This window comes from Podarcis cretensis (assembly GCF_951804945.1).
Source record: "Podarcis cretensis genome assembly, chromosome: 7".
Taxonomy (NCBI): domain Eukaryota; kingdom Metazoa; phylum Chordata; class Lepidosauria; order Squamata; family Lacertidae; genus Podarcis; species Podarcis cretensis.
In genome coordinates, this window is record NC_137176.1 from 36,745,279 (window position 1) to 36,765,350 (window position 20,072).

The window sequence follows — 20,072 nt, forward strand, 5'->3', positions numbered from 1 at the left end:
TCCAACAGAAGAATAGGCACATTAATAAATTTATGGTATATAATGTATGGACAAAGAGCAGAAATTACTCATATATATTTGCATGGGTTAGTACACACAAACACACATACAACCTTGCCCAGTCATATAGCCAGGAATAATTGTTAAATAATTCTAGTATTCTGCATACCAGCAACCTATGGCCTAAACAGAAGCTCTGTAAAGGGACTGCACTTTCATTAAGACATTTGCTTTTAAACATGATGCTGACATAGTAAATGTTTTTTGGGGTGCCCAGAATCTTACCTAGACTGGAACTAAGTTTGTGCCCATGCTGCTACATTATTGTGGTGGCCATTGAGTGGAAATGTATTGGCAGGCCTGAGGCCTTGTGTTGCCAACCTCTCATCCATCAGGCCATTCAAAATCTATTCCTTTTTAGTTGATCATTTTATCTCTGCTACTCTGCAAGTGCAGGTAAGTACACCTATAGTTGTGCTGTACCTTTTAAAACGGTGACACTCCACTGTAGGGAGCAAGAGAATAAAAGCTCTCCATACATATTTTCCTTACTAAAGAAAGGCATAAGATGTTCTAGCTAGTATTGGGAGAAGCTCCTTTTGTGGCACAAATGTTTTCCTTTGTTGGCCAGAAATAAATGCATTCACTGACACAAAGCACAACTGTTGTAAAAATATTAGCATGCAGATGCTCTGGTGTTTTGTTAATGCATTTAATTAAAAACAATAGCTTCATTGTTCTGTCCGTTCCCCCCACCACCCTGGAATGAATGTGTATTATGGCATAGAATCTTGCCAGTGTTGATGAATAAAATTCCTTATATTGTGTTGGTTGCTCACAGGGTCTTTCTGCAGGAATTAATATCTGATTTAATTCCAATCTCAAAAAGTCTTGGGACAGCAACATTTTCACAGAATTGCAAGGGATCGACATCTTTACATCTCCACAGTCAGCGACAAAGTTGCTAAAGTCCAGACAAGCAACAGAAATGTTGCTACTAAACACAGCCCTTTTCCGTTTTTAATTACATTCATTGGTTTCTTTGGAAACTGTTATCCCTGTCACTGAGGCCAAGCAGGTATGACTGAGCTCAGACCCTGCTGACGGTCCAAGCAAGGGGTGGGGGAGGACATGCATTCAAATGCAAAAGTACTCAAATTCCCCCCTCCCTTAAATAAAAGAAAAAGTTGGTTGCAAATTTTTAAAAAGCTGCAGCTTCAGGAAAAGGAATAGTGCATGCATATGTGTCAATGGCGACAAAATATGAATGCAAGGGTTTCGACAGGGATTACCAGAAGTGATGAGATGCTGTTGGAATCTCTGGCAGACTGCTAGCAGCAAGGCATAATCCCCAACAGAAAACGTGACAGAGAGATCAGAAAGCTGTTCTGTTTGCTTCATCCAGCCCAGCTTTCCTCTCAGTTCCTCCAACTTCTGCCTGTTCCTTCTGCATCAGTTTTAAAACACTGTCTGCCACAGTGGCTCTCTATCTCTGCTCTAGGTCCTCCAGAGCACATGGCCCAGCCGTGGAACATTCTTCCTGGCACGGAGCACCTGTCACCAACAGTAGCAATATTCGGAGACTGGCAGAGGACCTTTAAATTCTCTATACTTTGGGCTCATAAGAACCACCTGGCTGGATCCAGACAAAGGCCTGTCTAGTGCGGCATGCAACCAGATGCCATGGGGAAGCTTTCAAGTAGGACATGAGTGCAACAGCCCTCTCCCACTGCTGTCCTCTGATCTTGGATCCTCTGGTTGTATTAGGGATCGATCGGCTTAGAGAATCCCCTTTCAAAACGGTCCAAGTTGGTGGCCATCTCTGTATCTTACGGGAGCATAAACCATGCATGGCGGGAAGGAGTGTAGTGTACCATTTGTCATGAATCACCTACCCTTCATTTTCATTGGATGACTCTGGGTTCGAGTATTGTGGAATTCCCCTTTTTTCCCTGAACAAAAAGCCCCAAACTTTTTAAGTTGCTCCAACTTCCTCATTGTTACGCTTGCTCATTTCTGCACCAGTGGTGATGTGATTGCTTGTGCAAAACACGTGTCAATTCCAGATAGGTCATATGAAGACTGAGTACCACTTTTTTGTACATGTGTGAACAGTCGTTTACCCCCGCAAAATCTGTGGTACTCCTGAGACTGCTGATAACACCTCTCCTATGTGTGAATAACGTTGTGTTGTCTACATAGGTCTGGCACTTGGAAAATTGAGAATCATTGTTAGCATTTACAATGATAGTGGCGAATCTCTTTTTCCTCTGAGTAAACTGTTATGCCAGAGTAGATTTGCTAATAAGACTCACACCCAAATGAAATCTGTCCATGTAATTATTTGTCATCATTGCACCTGGCATCAGCAGAAACAGTAAGTTAGGCTGGATAGTGAAGATACAGATTTGCTTATTTAAAATGTTACTTAATGTCTATCATCAGAAGACTCTAGGGTCTGTACAAATGTTTGAATAACCAGATATAAATACAATTCTAAAGCAACAGGTAAGTATAATAAATGAAAAAAAAAGCAAAACTAAAAATAGAAATCACCTAACCTGAAGAAAAAAACCTGCAACCTAAAATGCCAGGGCAAATAGCAGACTTGCAGTGTCAGTACCAGTGAGGGTATTCCAAAGTCAGGGTGCCACCACAGAAAAGGCCCTGTGTGAACACTTAGTATATCTTTACCAAAGAGGGTATTTGAAGCAGGATCTCTCCAGAGGATCTTAATACCTGGGCAGCCTGGTATGCAAAGAGGGGGTCCTTCAGGTATTTGGGTCCTAAGCCATTTGGGACTTTAAAGCACCAGCACCATAAATAGGACTCAGAAATGACTAGTCAGCCAGTGTAGAGTTTCCCAGATAGTTTTGCAGGATTATCGTGGTCCAGAACCTAACAGAGCTGTTTAGAGGATACATTTATACTTATGCTTGTGTAGCCTAAACATTAGATTATCAGTCATTACAAATTTGTTCTGATACTCTCCTGCAAAACCAGGCAAAGCAAAAGGGTGCCCTATTTTGTTAACAACTAAAGACCTTTGCCTTCTTCCAAATACAGGTTTCAGTAAATAAAGTAGGCATGCACCAGCCTGACAACTCTTCTTCCCTGCTATATTCTGATAAAAATTAATATGTCTGTACTGGAGCTGGTAGAAGGCAGTTCTGTTGCAACTGCACATAATCTATGGACTTTGTGTGAAGCAGCAAACCCAAGGCAAGGGGAAGAAAGCTGCATTGTTCCAGCTCTCTGTTTTTCAGAGGCCTGCATTCATATCTCATCCTTGTTGTTTGCAGGAGAGGCAGATGTGAACCAGAACAATGGGACCTCCTCTAAGAGCACAGCGGTGACAGACTCCAAGGGCGCAGCAGACCCAAAGAATGCCTGGAAGGAGGCCAGCCCAGCTGACACGACTGGTCGTCCCCATTTGGTCCGCCTCTTTTCCCGAGATGCCCCAGGGAGAGAAGACAACACCTTCAAAGACCGGCCCTCTGAATCAGATGAGCTACAGACCATTCAGGAAGACAGTGCAGCAGCTTCTGAGAACTCGGATTTGATGGCTTCACAGAAACGCTCCTCTTTCCGGCATGGATCCAAACTTGCAACTGCAAGTACAATAGACCATGCTAGACATGGATCCCCCAGAAGATACAGGGAACCGGGTCTACTTGACTCACTGGGCAGATTCTTTGGAGGTGACAAACATTATCCCCGGAGGGGCAAGGTGAGCTCAGAGGAAAGGAGAACAGAATAGCTGCAATGAAATCAAGAATTGTAAAAGGATGGGTGGGAGGAAACTCAAGAGAACGCAATAACCTCCGTAGAGCAACAGTTGACTTAGCCTTCAGAATTGTGTTTATCCATTTCTAATGTGATAATTGGCTGTTATGACAATTTTAGAAATAATGCATTAGAGAATGTTACTACAGACAGTCCCCTTTTAAATTGACCTGAACTTCTAATTACCCCTAATCCTCTTCTAACCTAATGCTGGGATTATTTTACATCAAGATGTGATGCTCTGAGGCTCCCTTGGGGAGATTTGTTGTTAACTGGTTGTAAGTAGTACCTATGGTGGGAAAAGGCTTGGTGTTCTTTTGAATTTTTTCCTCCCCATCAGTGATATTTTCCTTGCAATGTTTCTCAAAATCTGACTGGAAAGGAGTCACAGAAAGACAATTGTTTACAGCATCTCTGTGATAGCTTTATAGACACTGACTTTAGTTTAACGTCTGTTGGCTTCATGTCTGTTTATGACTCTTGATGGCATTTGTAACCCCAGGCTGTGTCATGAGACTAACACGAAGCTTTGTGAAACCAGGGGACAGCTCGCCAAACCTAATGCCTTTTGTTTCTTTTCTGATGAGAGAAACAAAACAGAACGCGGGAATTGCGACAAGATCGGACCACATCTGTATTAACTTGTGCTTTTTCATGGATGAATGTTTGAAGGTTCGCAGTGCAAATCTGTGCATGTCTAGGCAAATGTGTATAGAAGTGCTGCCTTAATAAAGGAAAATACTTTTCAGCTAGTTTGGGGGATGTCAGTAGCAAAAGCACTGCCAATGCACACATATAATTGTGTACTGTTCAACCGATGAGAAGTGGAATGAAGCAGGAGAATGGTACACCCATTTGAAGCGGGGAAACCAGTTCCTTCACTGCTGTTAATGTATCAATGCAGTGTTTGCTAAACCATTTGGCTACTGGCTGTTATATTTTGTATTTTTATAGCTAACATTTTTGATCTGGCAAATACTTTTGAAGAGTTAAAAACTTCTCTGGGTGTAAGGGACAGAGGGTAAGTGGTAGAGCTTTGCATTTAGAAGGTCTCTGGTTCAATCCTCAGCATCTCCAAGGTATGGCTAGGAAAGACCTCTGCAGAACTGGTGCCAACCACCTTATGTAGACATTATTGAGCCAGAGAGACCATTGACCTGAGTGGGTATAAGGTACCTTCAGCTGCTGCTGCAAGAGAAGTCATTGTTATTAAGTGCTGATGTGCTTTCTCTCTTCCACCCATGCTGAGGCAAAGTTCACACTTGATTTTGCTTTGCCTATAATGAAAGGTGTCTTTTTACATTCTCAAACACTTGCTGCCTGACTCTAGTCCCCCCCCCCCGCCTTTCATTTCACAATATTTTAATAAAACTTTAATAAAAAACCCCATTGCAGTGCACCTACTTCTTAAATGCTTTAGCAGTGATCAGAGACCATGAGGCAGATAAAAAAGTCATCAGCTTCTTGGTTGGTAGTAGTCACTGATACTGGTAGTTGGGCTAGTAGTTGTTCCTAAAGGTGAGACATTCCATACTCTCTTTTTAAATTAAAGTATTGATTTGCTTCAATCTCCAGTCCTGGGCAAGTCACTTAACAGAAAGTTGGCAGCAATTGTAAAAATAGCCAAGCAAGTATAGTTGGCTTCAGTTCAGTTTAGATCAATTTCTAATGGAGTTTGCATCATGACAGTATTGCCCTTGATGACCAACTAGCTCAAATCTGGCTCAAACTGAAATTGAAATGTGGTGATGTCACAAAACTGACAGGTATAGCACAAAGACACTATTTCTCATAGATTAGGAGATCACTAAGGGATGAACCTGCACCTACAATAAGCAGTCACTACATGTTCTGAAATGTAAGTGATTCAAAAGTATTCATTTCAAGCATTTGGTGATAAGTGATTTACATCTGGTTCAGACTGTGGATATTTCTGTATTTTGCTATAATTGTGAAATCTATTTGTCTGTTAGGAGTGGAGTTGCATATAGATAGACACCCTCATGTGAAAAATCATCTTTTGTATTGTTGATCCTAGCACACTGCTGTAGATTTTCACTGCCACAATTGGTACATTTAAATCTGCATAACTCATAGTCCAGTGCCTACAGAACAAAAATAAAAGGTTATGAATTATTCCAAATACTATTTAGCTGCAACAGAACAACTGCTTTTTAAATGTTGACTTGCATATATCTTGGCCAATCAGTGAAGAACAGGCTGCGCCATTGTGTGACAACATTGTGCTCTCAGAAATAATAATGCTGGTAATGAACAATATCTCCTGGGAATTCATTCCAGGAGACTTTCAATGCTGGAAGTTAACTCAGCAAGTGCCACAAATATTTGCTAATACTAGCCGTGCATGTGTGTTTTTAAGGAAAGCATAAAATTATTAGTGTCATTCAATTCAATCGTCTTGAATAGTATGGGTTTCAAATAAGAATTGTTACTTCATTATTATGTCAAAGTTGCTGGAAATGTAGGTATATGTTTTTCCTCCCTGTATTTAAAAACATAAAGATTGCTAATTATTGTGTGTAATAGTAAAACAAACACTGATGCACTTTGAAAGTGTCCAGAAAAAGGTTTTCTTTTAAAAAAAAAATTAAAAAGCTGAGGCAGACACAGAAACTAAACCCTGCAAATATACTTCATCACACACTCAAAGAGTATCTTTGCCAGAGACAGGAATTATCACCAACTGAATGTAGCTGCTGATAACCCTGCCTTTGAGTGTGCACCAAGCCAACATGGTAAACATGCGACAAGTAGAACTTAGTTAAATGGAAAGGCATATAAAGATGCAGGGTAATGAGATAATGGAAAAGGTCTTTTTCCAGACTTAGAGGATATGCTCCCTAGGGTCCATTGGTAAGGATTCCCAAAGCTCCAACTAATTATGTAACAGGAGCTGGGGTAATGGTCAGGGCGTTGTTCCAGCCTCCTTTCCCCGTCCTGCAGTGCTGGTTCGTATATCTGATCTGCCCACACTCGTGTCGGAATGCAGCAAACACAAACATCTTTTTGTCCAGAAAAAGCACTGACATTCAGGCAGAGAGCATGGTGAATTCCTTGTGGAGGCATATTCTTTTCTTATTAACATCCATGGGTGAAGAATACATGCGTGAATAACGCTCCCCTTTGTTTAAAGAGAGGAGGAGGAAGGGGAAAATAGAAGAATGCCTGTCTTGTTTTCGCCTCCCCTGACTACCCTCTCAAAAGACAGGTTCTCCATTGCTCTGGTATTTGTGATACATCAGGAAAGGGTGGGAGAAAAATAAAATGTACCAATATGAATGTATGGATATATTGTCTCTCCTTTGTGGCAGAAAACATGCCACCTGTGTTCCCATGGTTAGTACCTATGCGCCATCTATCTATCTGTATGTGCAAGTTGGTGGGTTCATGTGCAATGCACACATACGTAAACAGGAATGAATTGTGAACAGATCTTTATAAAATTATTCTCATTTAAAATTAGGCAAAACTTGACACTTGACTTAACTTCAAGTGAGTCTCTCTGGTGGTACTTCTCTTGGTACAAGACAAGTAGTTGCAGCATTAAAAACAAACTCGCAGTCACAGCCCTGTTGTATAACCCAATTAGTATAGCCTTTGATGAGGTAGCAAATAACTACTGGACAAATTGTGGACTTTTTAAGGGATGTTTTCCAGCACAGTTATATGTCAGCTAATTAAAAGCCTGTCTGTTTTCAAACATAACAATCTGTACTCTGAAATATTACAGTTTTCAGAATTGCAAAACCCAATATATATTAGGAAAAAATCCATTAGATCTAATGCCAAAGTAAATTTACCAGCCAGTTAAGTATTTTCCAGGTTTAGGGTCACAATTAGTACACATTGTGGTAGAACATGCTTAAATACCTACTCAACAGATGCATTAGGCAGTTATGCCTAAATTGTATCTAGTTTGTTCCAATTCCCTCATCAGACTGAGAATGTTTTTTAATTTGTAATTACATCTTCAAGCTATTGCATATTATTTCCAGCTATAGCGCCTATTGTTCCCTTCACGGTTCCTACTTTCTGATGTTTCCTTACCAAGTACTAACTAGCCATAAATAATTCTTTGATCAGTTTTAACCCTTGATCTAACACAGGGGATGGTCCTAAACATTTCCACTGGTCTAGCCGAGGTAGAGATTGCCAGTGTGATGCTTCTGCAACACTGAATCCAGGGAGCCTGATTTGGGGTTGTTGCACTGGCACAGCTGTCAATCTGGCTGTCAATACAGCCTTCTGAAGGGCATATTATAAGCTACTGCATAAAACCTTGCAATCAAACTGTAGATAACATTCACCACACTATAAAGCAATGACTTGAGCATACACTTCCTTGGAATGAATCTCCACTGAAGTTTAAGGCAACCCCCAATCATGGAGAGAGATAAGGCATCAGACACAAGAAAAATGGGGCAATAATAAGGTCTACAGAACTGGGAGTGATTCGATTAAAAAACCACAACAAACCACAACACAAGCACTGGTCTGGAGAAACCCTGCTCAAGATGCAGATTCATTTGCATTTATTTTGCATCAGTTTTCTGAAAGGAGTACCTTCAGCACCTTCTATGAACATAGCACCATCTAGGTCAGGATTTTTATAACCCAGGAAGGACTTTTTGTTTGTTTTGTTTTGCTTTGCTTTGCTTTGCTTCTAATGCTGCATCCCAGCATATAAAACCAAGAGATGGGTCTGGAGCTTCTGAGACCAGTTGAAATAGTGTAAAATGTCTGCTTGGTATAAAATTGAGCAGGAATCAAAACAGTAAAAAAAGTATGTTTATTTAAAGAATCATAAGTTTCTCCTAATTTGAATGAAAACATGTCTGAATGTTACAGGCATTAATCGATTTCATCTTTCTAAGCTGAAATATGCAGGTGCCTTATGTTCAAGAACAGGGCCCCACTATAGCAAGCCACTATTAAACTAGGAAGTCTCTAATAAACCATAGTTCACGATTTCATCAGAACTGGGAAACTATGGTTACCAATTTTGGAACAATTTTAAATCTTAAATCATGGTTTAATTAAGAGATTTCCTGGCTTTATAATGACTTGCATGGTGATGCAAAGGGGTTCTGTGTGTGACTAAAAGGCTCAAGTTCATGCATATCTCAACTTGGTAAACTGAGATGTGATGGTCAGAACCAGACCACACTCTTAATATGTATGAAATGTTTTGCATATGAAACCTATGGGGGAAATTAGCCACATTAATAATAACTTGTATTTTTCACACTTAATTAAGAGTATTTCAATGTGTCTATCTAGTAGTCTGAAGGAAATTATGTATTGTGATTTTTTTCTCTCCTTTTTACAAGTCTTTGTTGTGTCTAGGAAAATCATGTCATACCTACTGTTTTGTACAACTGTTGTATAAATTGTAGCATTGTAAAATATATAATTGATGGTACTAGCTTCCTAGAGTCTGTAACACGACATGATTTTGTTTCAATATTTGACCTTTGTCTACGCCTGAACATAGGTAATGCATTTATTAAATACAGTAGCTTTCACACTGTTAAGCGGTGCACTAATTATTTAAGCTTAAACATTAACATCTGAACCTAACCATCTTTACAGACTGTATTGTGACTTGAATTGTTCATCAAAGTGCTTGAAGGATAAAGGGATTTAAAGCTGAAGTGAATAAAATATGGGGGGGCAGGTAAGCACATGCACACCATTTGAATGGCAATGCCTATCAACTTGGGGGGGGGCTCAAATATTTTATTGGGGAGGCCAAAGGGACCTCAGCCATTGGGAGTTGGCTCCTGCGCTCTCTAGCAAGAATAATCAGCCCATCCCTTGGAAGAGGTAGAAAGCAAGAAAGGATATCAAAAGGAGAGAGAGAAAAAGAGAGAAGGGGGAGACAGAAAAGAGACTAAAGGAGAGGTTCCACTCACTTTTGTCTCTGGTCTTGCTCACTGCTAGCTTATACCCAACACATATCCAGGGGAATGCCCTTGATGGAAAAAAATGCACACCCCTGCTCTACGCTAAAGTGAACTGTAACCAAATTTTAGCGTCTTTAATTTCATTGGGAGAGTTAAGGATGCATGCAGTTTTCCCACTGAGTGGACCATGGATCAGCACATAAGAAGCGTAGGCAAGAAGAAGAAGAGTTTGGATTTGATATCCCGCCTTTCACTCCCCTTCAGGAGTCTCAAAGCGGCTAACATTCTCCTTTCCCTTCCTCCCCCACAACAAACACTCTGTGAGGTGAGTGGAGCTGAGAGACTTCACAGAAGTGTGACTGGCCCAAGGTCACCCAGCAGCTGCATGTGGAGGAGCGGAGACTCAAACCCGGTTCCCCAGATAACAAGACTACCGCTCTTAACCACTACACCACACAGGATTAACTCATTAGTCTGCAGGTGCCAAACTGTTCTCTGGGAAGCTTTTCTTTGTCTTTACGCAAGAGAAATAATACGCTCCCAATAAGCAAGGTGTATTTTTCACAAAGATTCCCTTTTTGAGTTGACATTTGGGCATTAAAATATTGAATAGCGTTCAAACTGATGAAGGAAGAAGATATAGAACTCACCCCAGGGAAATATTAAGCATATGCGCCAAATGGACAAACTGGGCAGATCAGAGCAGGATTTTTTTACCGCTAGATGATACAATTCTGCTTACTCTCTAATAAGGAGAGTAGTTGCTCTTTTGGTAAAAAAAGGAAGAAGACAATGATACATAAGGTCATGTTTTCATTAAGCCATGCTGTTAATTAAGCTATGATGTAAATCATGCTTCACTTTGTTGTATGCAAACACATTTTCAATCAGCTCTCTCAGTTTCTTTGATTTTTATATACCTATAAACAACCATTGCCACATGCTAAATAAGCGACTAATTGATGTACAATACTGCAGACATTTCTCCAGCCCAAAGTGGGATGAAGAAAAACACTGAAAGAAAGTTTTTACTTCCACATTTGGATCACAGCAACAGAGGCTGTGTCGATATATCTGCTAGTCAGAGGGAACATTTTGGCTTAGAAAGTAGCACTAATGGTATGGCTGCTGTTAATTATTAAACTCTATGATGGCGTGATTTTCTTCTGCTCTGCCCTGAATGCCAATTCCCGATACCTAAACTGAAGCTGTGTTTTAAAAGATTCTAAGGTCAACATTTGAGTAAATTTACTTGGAAGATGGTCAGAATTAAGCTTGGCTGTCTAAAACACAGCTTGCTTTTTCAGGTGAATAGGTCCTTGTTCCAGCAATGCATATAATACTTGTTTGTGCAAACAGAGCCACTTAGAAGGATGAATTTTAAAACTGAGTTTGGGTCTGCACTGACAGCTCATAAGCAAATGAGCTGGAAAGCAAGCCTTACTTCTTTTTAACCACACATTTTAGACAGCACTTGAAAATAAGTAGAAAACATCAATGCATGTTTTTAAATGTTTTCTGTTGCTGCAAAAGGTGGCGACAGTCAATGACCTGCCGTACCTGTGACTTGGCTCCATGCCACACTGGGTAACATTTAGATAAAACATTGATATGGGGAGTACATATTATGTGGCTTCCAAATCCTGCTTGGCTGACCACTCAAAAGCCCTGTAAATTGGTCCATGGGGAGATGTGCTACTAATGTAGCTGTTTCCCACATTGTGAACCCATTCCACATGCATGGCATCATGGCTAAAGTGTTGGACTAGGGACCTAGGAGAGCGGTGTTCAAATCCCCACTCAGCCATGAAGCTCATTGGGTGACCTTGGGCCAGTCACCATCTCTTAGCCTAAGCTGCCTCATGAGTAGCTGTGAGAACGACATAGGGGCGCTGAGAACCATGGACACCATCTTGAGATCCTTGGAAGATAAAGGTGGTATATAAATTTAATAAATAAATAAAATTCCTTACTGAACTGGACTCATAAAAAACTTAGCATGATAGGTTGCTTGTTGTTGGGTTTTCAGAACCTTTCACTTAGTATATTTTCTTCATGTTGTGTAATCCCAATTCCTATTGTCCTCCTTATTTCCCCTCCCCTGAGCTTACTGCATTTATGTATGTTAATCACAACTGAACACTGTTAATAATAGATATAATAGGAGTCCACATATGCACATTTGTCATTCAACTACTCATGGGTGTTGCTGTCTGCCTGAATATGTATTGTGTGTGTGTTGGCTACCTGACACCACCTCTAAATAACTACTGTGAAGCCCATACCAAACTTTTTCTCACAGTACTCAAACAAGTGTGGAAGTACAATTTTCCTGTTTTGCAAGAAATCAAAAACTTCCCTCTTGCCTAGGTTATTCTAAGTTAGTACTGTTTTTATAGTTTATAAATGGTGTTTCACAGAGTCAATGGGCTGGATTTCCCTGCATGCAAGGCCATGTATTTAGCGATATGATATGAATCTAACCTTGTGATTAGAGTCCCATCAAGGAATCCCTAGGCAAAAAAGAGATCCTGTCCAATTAATATTGCAATTATTGTTGCAACTACTGAATCTAAAGACTTTTCCAGTTAGTATGCACATCCAGTTCATGCCATCCATCTGCAGATTGCCACACAAGATGACTGTATGTTTATGTATGTCAGTCTCAATTGAACACTGTTAATAATAGATATGGAAATCACCTGCAAAAAGGTGTTGAAATTTCCCTTTCTGTTAGATGTACATTTATTGTAACTAGGAAACGCCATCTGCTGGTTCAAAATCCCTCAACAATGTCTTTAAATGAAAGAAGCAAATGCAAATTGTTTCTGTTTCCCATGTTAATTGCCTTTCAGATGCCTATATTAAGGGCAGAGGAAGATTTTACATATGTAGGGTCTGATACCCACATAAATGTATAGTATAGAATTGCTATATCATGTTTATATAGCAATTGTCACTGACCAACAGACAAAAAGGTCATAACCCATAACTGATTTCATGAAGTCAAAATTATTGTTCTAGATCAGTGATTTGAAAATATAAAGCAGCAATGAAACAATAAACTCATATTGTTTTTGATTTGTTGGTTTTTTTACACAGAGCTATTTTTTGCAAGCTTCCTGAAATTGTAGCTTCTCCTGTCAGTATGTTACTGATTTTCCTCATTTTTACTGACTATCAGTAGACTTTACTATTATTACTAACAATTATAACAACAAACAATGACTCTGAACTGTGGAGATAACAGTAGCAAAGAAAGTAAGGTATGAGACAGGACACTTTTAGAAGGAAAAGGCAGGATATGAAAAGCTGTACCCACTGAAATCCCATCCTCTATACAACCATTACAAGGCTTCCCCACGATCTGTAGGCCTTCCATGTGATGAAAAACATAGTGTTAGATTGTAGCTCCTTCTAAGTTGTAGCCGGAGTGGTATATGTTGGTATGTATGTGCCAGGGAACAGAATCAAGCCATTGAAATGAAGGCGAACCATGTTGTGCCTTGAAATATAGTCCAACTATATTTGTAACATGTCTACCTAACAGAGAAGTTCTGTTTCACATTGGCAATGGAGGAAATGCTTCAGATTTCTGATGTCAGGAGCCACTCCACAGGACAACAGCAACCTGTTGCTGCATTTCGAGTTCATGTATCAGTTCCCAGAAGAAATTGACAGGTAGGCCTCTGGCACTGCCAGACGAATGGGATGAAAGTAAAAAAAGGAAAGGATAAAACAATGTGGTATGACACTTACTTTCTTCCCCAGTCTGATAGTTCCTTCACTGACCTTTAATAAGAGTGTAGTCACCCCACCACTCAATTCCTCTTAAATATTAGCTTTCATTCACCTGTGCCTGCCTGGTTGCCTTGGTAATTCTTGTTGCTTAGTAACAAGAACTAGGGCAGGCGATTGCCCTATTGTCTCTCATATATTTCTAATGAAATAGTTTTCCACTGGATTTTTAAAAAATATATATATTCTTTTTTGTATCATTAAAAATACAGGGTGGTATTCAGTGCTAGACTTACTCAGAGGAGACTCATTAAAGTTAATAAACATGACTGACTTAGGCTCATTACTTTCAACATGCCTGCTCTGAGGTCTTAGTTCACTACAACCACAGGCACGCATTCCACTTGTCATTGGCTTGTGATATTGTAAACATCCTCGACTTGTGAGCAGCTGGTAACCACTGTGTGAAAGGATCCTTGAGTCGATGACCCTTCAGTCTGATTGCGAGGCTCTTCTTCCATTCCTAAGCATGCAGCTAGTTGCCTACTGGGTTTGTTTTAATGTCTGAACCTGATCATGAAACACATTCTGTTGAAAACTTTATGCTAAAAGCTATGATGATAGTAAGGGTGATTCAGATTCAGTGTGGTGGCTTAGGAAAAACAACTTCCATACTTAACAGGTCCTTTAGTCTCTCAGTCGACAAGATGAGTGCCATTAAGAACAGAGCATCACTGGCAGGAAATTTCTGTGCTTAATGTGGCTCAGGCAGGAGAGGTGGGTGAAGAGTGGCTGGATGGCATCTTCAGTTATCTAAAAGACAGGATTGAAACAAATCTGTAATTTTCAGATAACACAGTCACATGTGGATAGTCCGTGCAAAATAAAAAGTGTTGGTATAAAAATAACCAGAAGTTACATTTCAGTCTTTTGTGTTTGTGTTAATTCTGTAAAAGTGTGACTTTGAAACTGAATGTGGCAAACTGTAAGAATAAAAATGCAAGTGCCAACTGGGGAAAGCAAAGCTGGGGAATGGGCAGAATTCACAGGACAGCAAATGACTCTCTTATTCTAGTATATAAATGCATGCATACAACATGGATTTTGAGCAAACCTAATAGAGCCAGCGGAAAATGCTTTTTTGGCATCTTGGGATTTTTTTTAAAGCTATCTAGGTGTCTCAGCTGCAGAAATATAAAGGAATTGCCATGACAACGTTAAAAAAGCAAAAGAAGCCCAAATTTACTGATTTCCAGTTCCCACATTAATGCACACAACAGGTTTTTCAAAGGCCAACTCATCTCAAAAGAATTTGAAGTTAACCCTTTCAGATTATGCTGATACATCCAGCAACTGCCTTTTGGCACATACCAGGTTGAATATATACTGTATATGAATGAATCTGGCATATACTTCTGGGACTTCAGGCTAAGACAGGAAAAGATGCAGAAATTTAACTGATTTCAATGAAATATTAAGTTGTGCTCCTTTTGGCTTTGTGACCCATACCAAAACTTCACAGAGAGCAAATTACCAAGCTAAACAGATACAGAAAAATACAAATGTCATGTGGGATCTCAGGCTACTTTGTGAACAGTCTTTTAGTGTGCTTCCTTGTGAAATATATGTCCTCCTCCTGACTTGCAACTGAGATGCATAATGGCAAGGAATTTGTTAGAAATGATTAGCAACAGAAGTGAGAATGAAATATTCAGATACTATACACACCATCTGATTTAGGCTACCATGCTACTGTAAGAAGGTAAGTGCATGCACATTTTGCTATTAGCAGGCATAGTGCATAACATTGATATTCCAGAATGTATAACTTTTCATATATAAAATGTAGTGCTTATTGAACCTTATTTTACCTAGTATCTCAGGGCTGCGTCTCACGGTACTTTTGAAAGACATGACAGCACTATCAGGACTTCCGTGAGTGTAGGACGATGGGAGCTTTCAAGTTACACAGAATTCACCATGAGGAGGAATGGAAAGGTAGCTAATTCTAAGATATTTAGAGGGCAAAATTGGTTACAAATGCAAGGAATGCAATCCAAAAAGTGCTAAGATCACTTTGACACATTTAACTACCCCTAACTCAACAGCATTAGTTGCTCTTTTTGCATTACAAGGTCTTAATGACACCTGAGATTTGTGGCTCTAGAAAGATGCATCTGTTTTCTTGCTGAACATTTTTCATGCATCTTCCTTTTTTTAAAAAAAAAATGCTTCCTTGATAAGCCCCTTCAACAAGATTTGTAACCCATTTTCTGTTTATATAAATATATATTTATGTTTATATAAAATTATAATTATGATTTTTTAAAAAAAATCATTCAGCATGACTTGGTTAACATCTCCTTTAATTTCATATTTTATTTGCTTTGGTTTTTTTAATAAGAACATTAATACCTAAAGAAGATTTCTGTGTAAGTTGAAAGCTTGCATCCAGATCTGTAGCACTGGCTGATCCAATAAAGTATATTACTTAGTTTGCTCTTTGTTTTTTCTTCTGTTGCTCCAACACTGCTACTAATGGCTGCAATCTTAAATGCACTGATTAGTACACATCATCAAATTTAATGGTACTTGCTTCTAATAGTTAGGATTGTGCTGTAAGACTCTTGGTGGATGCAGCTGACCATTTACCACACACTGGCAACTTGTCAGTAAAGTATGCAGGAAGCTTCTATTATAATAGCATCTGGTCATATTGGAAGGTGAGTTTTTAAAACTGGACTAAGCACATGCTGACCTGCTAGTCATATGGAGGAATGCACCCTTCATTAAGTTTACATGAGTCACCGCATGCTAAGTGGTTTTCTGAATCTGTGCTTAGTTCAGAGGGAGAGAATAACCTAATGATCATACACAAACATTTCTGTTTCAAAAACACATGAATTACTGACCAGCTAGGAATTGCATTGACCAGGACCTCTGTGCAACATCTCCTTTTTATTCAAACACATGTCAAGAGCCCAGCACCATAATTTCATTACAGGCCACATGAGGTGTACATGCAGAAAGTTCCAGTTCTCCATGTGTACATGCAGAAAGCGCCACCACTAGGATGTTCACCCAAAGGGATCTTATGTAGTAAGTTCTGGAGATCACCTGCCCAAAACCCTGAAAGGAACTGCCGGTCAGAGCAATGTAGACAGACCTGCACTAAATCGAAAAGCTCTGTGACTTGGCTTCATATGCTCATGTGAATTAACAGCCGTTACTTCCCATGCATGGCTTTTAAAGGGCTGGGAAGTCAAAGCAGGAGTGAAAATGATAGGATAAATGCTCTTCCACAAGGGATTCACTGGTCTCTGTAAATGTATTGTATTTCATTAGGCACCATCCTGAAGTGTTCCACTGCTGTGGAATTAAAGAGTAACAACAACCACATGCAGATAGGTAGCCGTGTTGGTCTGCCATAGTCAAGACAAAATAAAAAAAATTCCTTCCAGTAGCACCTTAAAGACCAACTAAGTTAGTTCTAGGTATGAGCTTTCGTGTGCATGCACACTTCTTCAGATACACTGAAACAGAAGTCACCAGACCCTTCTATATAGTGAGAAGGTGGGGAGGGGTATTACTCAGAAGGGTGGTGGGAATGGGTGATTGGCAGATAGCTGTGATGAGCCTGTTGACGACTCTTAACGACTGCAATAGGTCTTACAGGAAAAAGCAAGGGGTGAGAAGGTGAAAAATGGCTTTGTCATGTATAATGAGATAAGAATCCAATGACAAAGCCATTACAGGCCACATGAGGTGTACATGCAGAAAGTTCCAGTTCTCCATGTGTACATGCAGAAAGCGCCACCACTAGGATGTCATGTATAATGAGATAAGAATCCAATGACAAAGCCATTTTTCACCTTCTCACCCCTTGCTTTTTCCTGTAAGACCTATTGCAGTCGTTAAGAGTCGTCAACAGGCTCATCACAGCTATCTGCCTATCACCCATTCCCACCACCCTTCTGAGTAATACCCCTCCCCACCTTCTCACTATATAGAAGGGTCTGGTGACTTCTGTTTCAGTGTATCTGAAGAAGTGTGCATGCACACGAAAGCTCATACCTAGAACTAACTTAGTTGGTCTTTAAGGTGCTACTGGAAGGAATTTTTTTTATTTTGTCTTAACAACCACATGGTATTTTCTTATCTTGGAAAAGAGAATAGATAAACTCACGGAGGGTAAGGCCTGGATAACTAAACGGATATTCAAGCACAGTTGCTGGGGAACAAGTAGAGAGTTCCTGCTTCCACATCCTTCTTCAGGGTTCCTGGAAGTATTCTGCTGGACCCTGTCAGTAGAGTGCTTTTCTCATGTACTTCTGTACCTAATGTGTGTTTCCATCTCCATCATCTCTCCTTTGAGTTTTAAGAATCTTAATGTTTGCTCATTCCCCAATGGGCGCTCGAATTCCTTTCAGATTGCTTGCTGGTCTACAAGCATAACCTGTCCTTTGTTTCAGGATTATCATCACGCTGCCAGAATTGGCCATGTAAGTTCCCTGCCTCATCCAAGATCTCATGGCCGATATGTGGATGAGAACCCAGTAGTCCACTTCTTCAGGAACATTGTAAGTTTCCATTTCACCTTGGTAATTCTTTCACCAAACAAAAATGCTTACTTTGCTTTTTAAAACATACACACCAGCTAGCTAGTGCCTCAAAGATAATTCCTCTGCTAAAAAGGAGTGCAGGCAAAATTATATCTAGTGTGCCAGGTAAGGGGATGGACACTGGAAGTCATTCTCCTGATCCACAGCTCTTTGTGCATTTCTATGGGCTCACAGATTTCTTTCACCTGGAGCCTGTCAGTATTTTGCTGCCTGAGGCACAGGACAAGGTGGTGGTCCCCCTCCCAATTCTACAATTCTACAATTCTACAAACAGAAGTCAGTCAGAGTGGCAACTGAATCAACACCGGCAACAGGACAACATCACTGTAGCATCGGGTGGCAGCAGGCTAGCTTGAAGGTCTCAGGGCAAACCATGTGACAGCTCTCCTCCTATGGCACTTTGCCACCACAGCCCAGCATATGTCACTTGAGGCAACTGACTCAGCCTGCCTAATGGTAGAGCCAGCCTTGCCTGCCATACTCTATAGACCCAAGGGAATGTATGGCAGTAGCACCTTCTCCTGAACTGAAGATGAACAGCTGGTCCTTTTTGAAGGGGAGAGACCATTTATGAGAATTGGCTGCTCCTGCAGCAAATCACTATGTTGGAGCAAGTCACATGCCCAAACAAACTAACTGTGTCCAGCTTATTACCAGTTTGAGGGCTAAAAAGGTAAAGGTAAAGGTACCCCTGCCCATACGGGCCAGTCTTGACAGACTCTGGGGTTGTGCGCCCATCTCACTTAAGAGGCCAGGGGCCAGCGCTGTCCGGAGACACTTCCGGGTCACGTGGCCAGCGTGACATTGCTGCTCTGGCGAGCCAGAGCCGCACACGGAAACGCCGTTTACCTTCCCGCTGGTAAGCGGTCCCTATTTATCTACTTGCACCCGGAGGTGCTTTCGAACTGCTAGGTTGGCAGGCGCTGGGACCGAGCAGCGGGAGCGCACCCCGCCGCAGGGATTCGAACCGCCGACCTTTCGATCGGCAAGTCCTAGGCGCTGAGGCTTTAACCCACAGTGCCACCTGCGTCCCTGTTTGAGGGCTATTAAAAGGCAAAAGACAGTCTTCCAAGGCAGAAGAGGGTTTTCCTCAATTTTGAAACTGGAATTTTTCCATTCTAACATGGAAATCTTTGGAAAAATCCAATACTGTAATCCGGACTTGCTCCCGTCTTTCAAATAGAAATGAAAATGGATAGAAATATTCTGTGTCAGTGCTAATACCAATGAGACAAATGTTACTGACATGAATATTTATAGAAATTACCTCAATCTTGAGTTGTGGCTCACTTCCTATGGAGCCTTCAGAGCCATGGATCTGGGACACAACTCCTGCATAAACCACTGAGCTATAACAAATATATGGATTTTTACCAGAGACTAATAAGCACTGAGAAGCAGGAAGTCCCTTGCTTCTCAGGTGGTATTTAATATATGGTGGTTTTGTTATGAAGAGGTTTCCCCCACCTTTTCCCTTCGTGTCTAGAACATTTTCATCTTGTAGAAATTTGCAAATCCCTCAGACTCACTCTTATAAGCCTAGCCCAGCAGCTACATAAGCAGAGGGCTTATCTGAAAGTTTTCTTTTAATAATAAGCTAATTCCCACCCTGAGCCTCTGAAAAAAGGGGATAGAAATTCAAATCAAGGAAGAGGTTGTAGGAGCAAACATACATTGCATATTTGATTTAGGCTTCAATCCTAATCCCACTTACTTGGGAGCAAGCCACATTGAATTCAATAGGACTTACTTCTGAGTAGGATGGCAGGATCTATCAGTTTTGGTTCTTTCTCATTTTTCAGATCTTAAATTCAATTCTCTGTGTTTCTGTAGCAATATTCAAATTAAAATCATCATGAAACTTCACCAATATTTTAGTACCAATTTCTCCTAATAAACACAGTTTTTGAGTGCAATTTTGACTAATGTACACATTTTTGCAAGAAATTTTTCCTAACTCAATGCATTATAAATGCATTTGTATATACACTTTCCCATA

At 40.3% G+C, this 20,072-nt stretch overlaps 1 protein-coding gene across 3 annotated transcripts in view; it reads left to right on the top strand.

The window, feature by feature from the left end:
• MBP (myelin basic protein) overlaps positions 1-20,072 on the top strand; it is a 102,581-nt gene that overhangs the window by 71,921 nt on the left and 10,588 nt on the right. For all 3 annotated transcript variants that reach the window (XM_079983819.1, XM_079983821.1, XM_079983820.1), the window contains 2 exons: positions 3,303-3,730; positions 17,924-18,031. In XM_079983819.1, coding sequence (XP_079839945.1) covers positions 3,303-3,730; positions 17,924-18,031 — 536 coding nt within the window. The remainder of the gene's footprint in view (positions 1-3,302; positions 3,731-17,923; positions 18,032-20,072) is intronic.